At 47.9% G+C, this 6,430-nt stretch overlaps 1 protein-coding gene across 1 annotated transcript; it reads left to right on the plus strand.

Annotated features, from left to right (window-relative positions):
- Positions 1–3,108: 3,108 nt before the first annotated feature.
- On the plus strand, positions 3,109–6,167 carry Elob (elongin B). The gene is made up of 4 exons (XM_003478126.5): positions 3,109–3,239; positions 3,356–3,490; positions 4,547–4,652; positions 6,018–6,167. Exons 1-4 carry the CDS (start codon positions 3,237–3,239, stop codon positions 6,128–6,130), a joined length of 357 nt encoding a protein of 118 aa, XP_003478174.2. The 5' UTR covers positions 3,109–3,236; the 3' UTR covers positions 6,131–6,167.
- The last annotated feature ends 263 nt before the right edge of the window (positions 6,168–6,430 follow it).

A 6,430-nucleotide genomic window follows, 5' to 3' on the forward strand; every position in this document is an offset into this window, starting at 1 on the left:
AAGCACCTGCCTTGCAAGCGTGGGGTCCTGAATTCAATCCCTGGTACCAATTTAAAAAAAAAAGTACTAAGCTTGCCTAATGGCCTGTGGACATGACAAATCACACAGTCGATGCACCTGAAAAGTCCCTAACTCTAACTCAAGGAGGGAAGGGGGGAGAAGAAAACAAGAGGACTTACACAAGTCCAGGAATTCAGTTAACGAGAAACTGGTGAAGGACCTGCATATTAGAAATAAAAACCTTGTTGTAAACGATCCAAGTATGCTTGCCATCTGGTGGACACCAGGCCTTGTGAGCCAGATTAACATTTCACTTTCACTGCACTCTGAAGAATGGACAAAGGAGCGTATTTCTCATAGAGATGAATGCAAATTTAGGACAATTATTGGTAAATTCTAAGGCAAAGGAATCTGGAACAGAACATTGTAAAAGCCAGTAGTTGACTACCCCTGAAAATTAGTTATTCTTACCTTGATATCCTTAATGTTATTTTGTTCTTTCATTTGGTACTAAGGACAGAACCATTGGGCTCAAACTTGTGATCCTCCTACCTCAGCCTCCCAGACTGCTGGGATTACAGGCATGGATCAAGATGCTCTGGTTGGCATCCTCAATCTTGAAAGGAACAGGTTAGGTAAATTTAAAACTAAAAAACGTTGTATTAACAGTTTTTAGAGATACTCTCTGTGATTTATATATGTGCAGAGCAGAGCAAGGATCTGACCTAAAGTTCTAAAGTAATAAAGAAGACAGATATAAAGCAAAGGTGGAGATGTCAAATTTTATTCTGTATCTGTAGGCCCACTTTCTCTTTGTTCTAAGACTTACTGCATGCAGAAATGGGCACCTCCCTGCCTACACAGTTCAAAATCATCTTTCTTCATGTATTCCTTTTTATTTCTGAGACAGAGTCTCACTGTATAGTTTAGGCTGGCCTTGGACTCACTGGGTAGCCCACACTTCCTTCGAATTTACAGTGACCTTCCTGCCTCAGCCTTCCTAATCCTAGGATTACAGGTATATGTCATCAGGCCTGGCCTTTTTTTTTTTTTTTTTTTTGTACCAGGAATTGAACTCAAGATCTTGTACTTGACAGGCAGGCGCTGTACCACTGAGCTACATCCCTGGTCCCAGTCAATTTTTTTGGTTTTTTTTGACCAGGATTTTGCTATGTAGTTCAGGCTGACCTTGAACTCACTATGTAGTCCCAGCTGGTAAACAACTCTTGGTGATTCTTCTGCCTCAGCCTCATGAGTGCTGGGATTACAGTAGAGGTATCCATCACCACACCAGGTTCCACAACTATTTTTAAACATGATGCTAGGTTGGGTGTGGTGACACATGGCTGTAATCCCAGTACTTGGGAGGCTAAAGATCACAGGAAGTTTGAGGCCAACCTAGGGTACACAGAGAGCTCAAAGCCAGTTTGAACCACATAAGACCCTGTCTTAAAAATAAATAAAATAGCTGGGTGTGGTGGCTCACACCTGTAATCCCACATTTGGGAGGCTGAGACAGGAGGATTACCATGAGTTCAAAGCTAGCTTGCACTCCAGTGAGACCCTGTCTCAAAACACCCAGTAGAATAAAAACTAAAGCATGAATTCACAGGAAAAAATTTCATTTGGAAAGGTAAAACCCAAAGGATTTTAGCTTGAAGAGCTGACAAAATTCAGGCTGGCCCACAACAAAAGACAGAAAAAACAGAAAACAGCTGATTTGGGCAGCTGGTGGGGGCATAACCTGATGGATGAGATCAGACTGGCTCACCCACAAAAGTAGGAGACAGCTTTCAGGGTAACTGGTTCAGGGTTTGGTTGATCATGTCAATCCTGCTTTAGTAGCTCTGGAAGGATCTTTTATGGTTTGAGGGTCAATTTGTGCCCATAAGATGACTGTTTCTGTTTAGGGCAATCTCAGTCATTTGAGGCTCTGTTTTATTCTTGAATCCAGATGGTCACGGGTTTAGGACAATAGAGATTCTGGCACTAGCTAAATGTCCCTGTAAACCTCTTATCCTTGTGTCCTTAATCTTGAAGAGTGATGAGATTACATAATTTGGTTCGTCAACCTTGTTTATTGACTTTTATGCACTCCCTAAACAACTATATACAAAAGTTGAAAAGTTTTGTGGTAACAGGCTTTTGTTCTGGTTTTAGTTACTTACTGGGCATCTGCGGGCCCAAGTGAAGTACCAGTCTTTAGCAAAGACTACTTTTAAATACCTGACTACCTCGTAAGAAAAACACAATTCGCCCTTCTGCTAAGTAGACTAAGGGCCCCAGAGTCTGCCCATCCTCCACCAGATTAGTCATTACCAGCTCAGACTTTCAAACTGCCCACTCTTAACCCTGAAACTGCAGAGCTGTGAGGGTATCCAGAGCCAACTACTGGACAGCTCTCAGCATGCTCACTGGGGCTGTCTCCTCTCAGGGAGAGATGAGGGGACCCCCTATTCTAGTGTAACTGCAAATAGTGATGATGCAAGGCAGTGTTCAAAAGGCTGTCGATGGAAGAAGAGCCAACCAAAGATATCAAGTGAATAGACCTCACATACAAGTGTGCATAAGAAGATCAGGAGGCTGGTGATGCCCAAAATTCCTGGGCCTACTGTACACCATCCCGACCTTGACCACATCCTTTCAGGAGCTCCAACAGTCCCACTCCTGAAACCTAATAGTCTACCGGGGTCCTAACGGGGCACAAAACCTCCCAGAACTTGACTCAACAACCTTAAGCCCAAACCTGGAGTACGGTGGCTGTAAGGATCCAAAAGTGAACACATTTCCCAAAATGGCCACATGAGATGAGCCAAGCGCCTTAATATGGTAGTCTAAGTCTCAGGATATGCATGTGGCTTGCTTCCCCCATGCTCAAGACGTACATCGTTCATTCACTTTTCCTAAGGTGCGACGTTCTCTACGCCTGAAATAGACCATATTCCCCCTAAGAAAGATGTGCCTGTCTGCGCCGTGGTACTCCCCGACCGCATCAACATGGAGACGCTGCTTTCGTCACTCTCGAGACGATGTCAACTTGGCTAACGCCCCGCCACCCGCACACCGAGATGGCGGTTGTATTTCGTGAGCAGCGAGCCACTTCCGGACTACTTAAAATGGCGGTAGATGAGAGGGCGTGGCCGGGCGCGCGCGGCGCATGCTGGGACTCGCGCTGTGTGCCGGGAAGGGGCGGAGCGCTGCCGCGCCGGCGCGTCTAGAGAGAGGCAGCCGCGGAGATGGTGAGCGGGCACTGGGGGAGGGGCGGCCGGGCCGGGCCGGGGGCCGCGGGGGGCAGTGGGCCGCGCGCCCCGCGGGGGGCTGCCTCCGGATCCTGATGCGGGCGGGTCGCCTCCAGGACGTGTTCCTCATGATCCGGCGCCACAAGACCACCATCTTCACGGACGCCAAGGAGTCGAGCACCGTGTTCGAGCTGAAGCGCATCGTCGAGGGCATTCTCAAGCGGCCGCCCGACGAGCAGAGACTTTACAAGGTGCGGCGGACGAGCGGGCGTGTCAGTGGGGCCAGAGTGGCGCCTGCCAGGGCCCTCAGGTCGCGCCGAGGTCCCCCGCGGCTTGGAATCCCGTTCCCACTCCCTGCAGGCTCCCGCGGCCCTGGTCTGTGGTTGGGGAAACTGGCTCGGCGGAGTAGTGTTTTCCAGCTCTAAGTCCTAGCAAAAAGCCAGTATCTGAACTGTGTCATCCTTAATCCTTGGTTTGCCCGCGGGCCCACCGGGATCCCGCCCCCGGGCGTGAGATGAGACTCCGTCCAAAGAAATGCACTGACAAGATAGGTCAGGTCCCCCACTGCTAAACCGGGCCAACTATGTGTTACCCGCCAGGCTCTTGCTCATGTTCTGGAAGACCCCATCTTACAAGCCTACTGCAGTCATGCAGTAAGAGTGGCTGGGATATCGGGATTCTCACTAGGGAATCAAATGCCTTAGGCTTTGATTCATGTCTCCCAGAAGCACGAAGTCGGTCTACTAAGTGCTGTGACCCGATTTCAGCTGGAGACTAAGGAAATAGAGCCTCAACTTCGAATCTGTAATCAACATCGAATCTAAAAGTCTTTCCTCCCAGACATGGGCTGAGGCTTCCTCCATAATGACCCCTCCTGTCGCCTTTGCCTGTTCCAGGTGCCGCATTCCATACCTAGTGATTTCTGCATCTCCATAGTGCTTTTAAATCTCTGGTTGCCTTGTGATTGGGAATTCCAGTAATTCATATTTTACATATGGGAAAATTTGACCCAAAAAATGTTCCATCTGCTTTCTAAGATAACTTGAGAATCAAATCCAGCTCAGTTGTCTCTGCAGACTAGGTTGATGGCTCTTAAGTTAGATTCGTTGGGAAAAGCCAGATTCCATGGCTCTTTTAAGATTTTGATTTTAAGTTCTTAGCTGCAGTTGTGGAATCAGTATGACATACTCTGGGGTGTCACCCATAGTTGGGCTCTTCCTTCTGGCTTCTAGTGTAGTTGCAGGCCAAAAGAATGTGGGCCCTGGCTTTTCTGAGACCTCACCTAAGACCCTTCCTTCTCTCTTTAGGATGACCAGCTACTAGATGATGGCAAAACGCTGGGCGAGTGTGGTTTTACCAGCCAGACAGCAAGGCCACAAGCCCCAGCCACAGTGGGCCTGGCCTTCCGGGCAGGTAAGAGGGCAAGGGTGGGTGCCCATCCTACCAGCCTAAAGTTCCCATTTCCACAGTGGAGTGTGATGGGCCCAGCTTAATAAGAAGGCCACCTGAGCTTCAGCACCCATGCCTCCACTTGCCACAAGTGCTCCACAGCTGTAAGTCAACCTGCGTGATAATATTGAGGCAGTTTACCTGAGATAATTACCTGAGGTGAGATGATTGTACAGTTCAGGCCTCATACAAGGGTGCCCCTTTGAGGGGGCAAGTGAGGCTGAAAACACACCTGGTCCTAAGTCAAGCCAGGGCTGCATTCTCCAAGAAATGGCTTTTTCTGTGAATAGTAGTAGTTACCTCTCAAGACTTAGAATATGTTGGTAGTACTATTTTGCAGATTTGAAAATGATGTGGTGACCCTACATTCCTGTTATCTCCCAGGCAAGTGGTGGCTGTTGTGATAGGTGATATGAACTCTGGTCCCTCAAGGATTATTTGTAAAAAGGTGCTTTTGGGTACAGCTGACCGATCAGCTGGGCCTTGACTGGGTGTCACACCCTCCACTACTCATTTGTGCTAAAGGATGAGACAGATATTTCCCTACCCCCAAACTGCTCAGTTAGGGAGATGACAGTGTTAAAATCAGGTGTGAAATGGCATTGGCTAGACTAACCAACCACAAGAAAGGTAGTGGAAGAACTGACACTGCAGTTTTGTGACTTGATGATTTGGGACCAGATAACTCCATGCTGGGCCTTCCTGTGCATTACAAGATAATATGGAAGCATCCCTGGTGTTTCTTTGCAAAGTGCCATTTACAGCCTCCCCCTAATTCCAATTATAACGTATTATAAATACAGAACTTTTTGGAGTAACGGGGTCAGCTAAGAACTGTGAGCAGGTTGGAGAGGGGTCACTTGAGTGAAAGCAAGCATAGGTGAAAGAAAAATGAGGTTTGTGCGTTTTAATGCTAGGGCAGCAGTAGGAACTAGGAGCCAGTGTTGGGGTCAGCAAGTACAAAGGCCCTGAAGCAGGAAGGTTTTAGCATTATAGATAGATGACAAGACAAAAGCAGGGACTTTTTTAAAGTATAATCAGAGCCATGGGAAAGTTTAAGCAATCTCTGGCTTCTTGGTAAAGGTATAATGGAATAAACAAAATTCTGACTGAAAGTTGGGGATACAGAAAAGGTATAAGCATTCTGCTCAATGGTTCACAGATAGAAGTGTAAGAGTTTGTAGGGGTGGGAGACATTTCGATGCCCCGCTAGGTCAAGCAGCTAGAGAACTGGAGAACTCAAATCTTAAGGATTACTGCAGGTCAATGTCAGGACTCTGGTGCCACAGAAGTCAGGGCATTTTCTCCAGCTCTCTCCCTTTTCAACAGATGACACCTTTGAGGCCCTACGCATTGAGCCCTTCTCTAGCCCACCGGAGCTTCCAGATGTCATGAAGCCTCAGGACTCTGGAGGTAGCGCCAATGAACAAGCTGTGCAGTGAGGCCCTTTGCCCCAATAAAGAGATTTGTGTTTCTGCCTGTTGCTGCCTCTTTCTCACCCCACCACCCCCCTTTCCTGAGGCATTACCTTCCCCTAGGGTGATTCTTCCCCACTCCTCAAACTACTGCATACCAGGCTACTTGCTTTGCTGCCGAGTCACTCATTTTGGCTCAGCCTACCCCCTTAGAGGCACCATAGTATCTGAACCCCTGGGCCAGCCTGGTATAACTGTAGGGGACAGAAAGATCCATCCACATCAGGCCTCTGAGGCAGCACCAATGAACAAGCATTTTTTTCCAAA

The sequence above is a fragment of the Cavia porcellus genome, unplaced genomic scaffold (genome assembly GCF_034190915.1).
Source record: "Cavia porcellus strain 051 isolate PalLab524CR breed Dunkin Hartley unplaced genomic scaffold, mCavPor4.1 scaffold_16, whole genome shotgun sequence".
In the NCBI taxonomy this organism is placed as follows: Eukaryota; Metazoa; Chordata; class Mammalia; order Rodentia; family Caviidae; genus Cavia; species Cavia porcellus.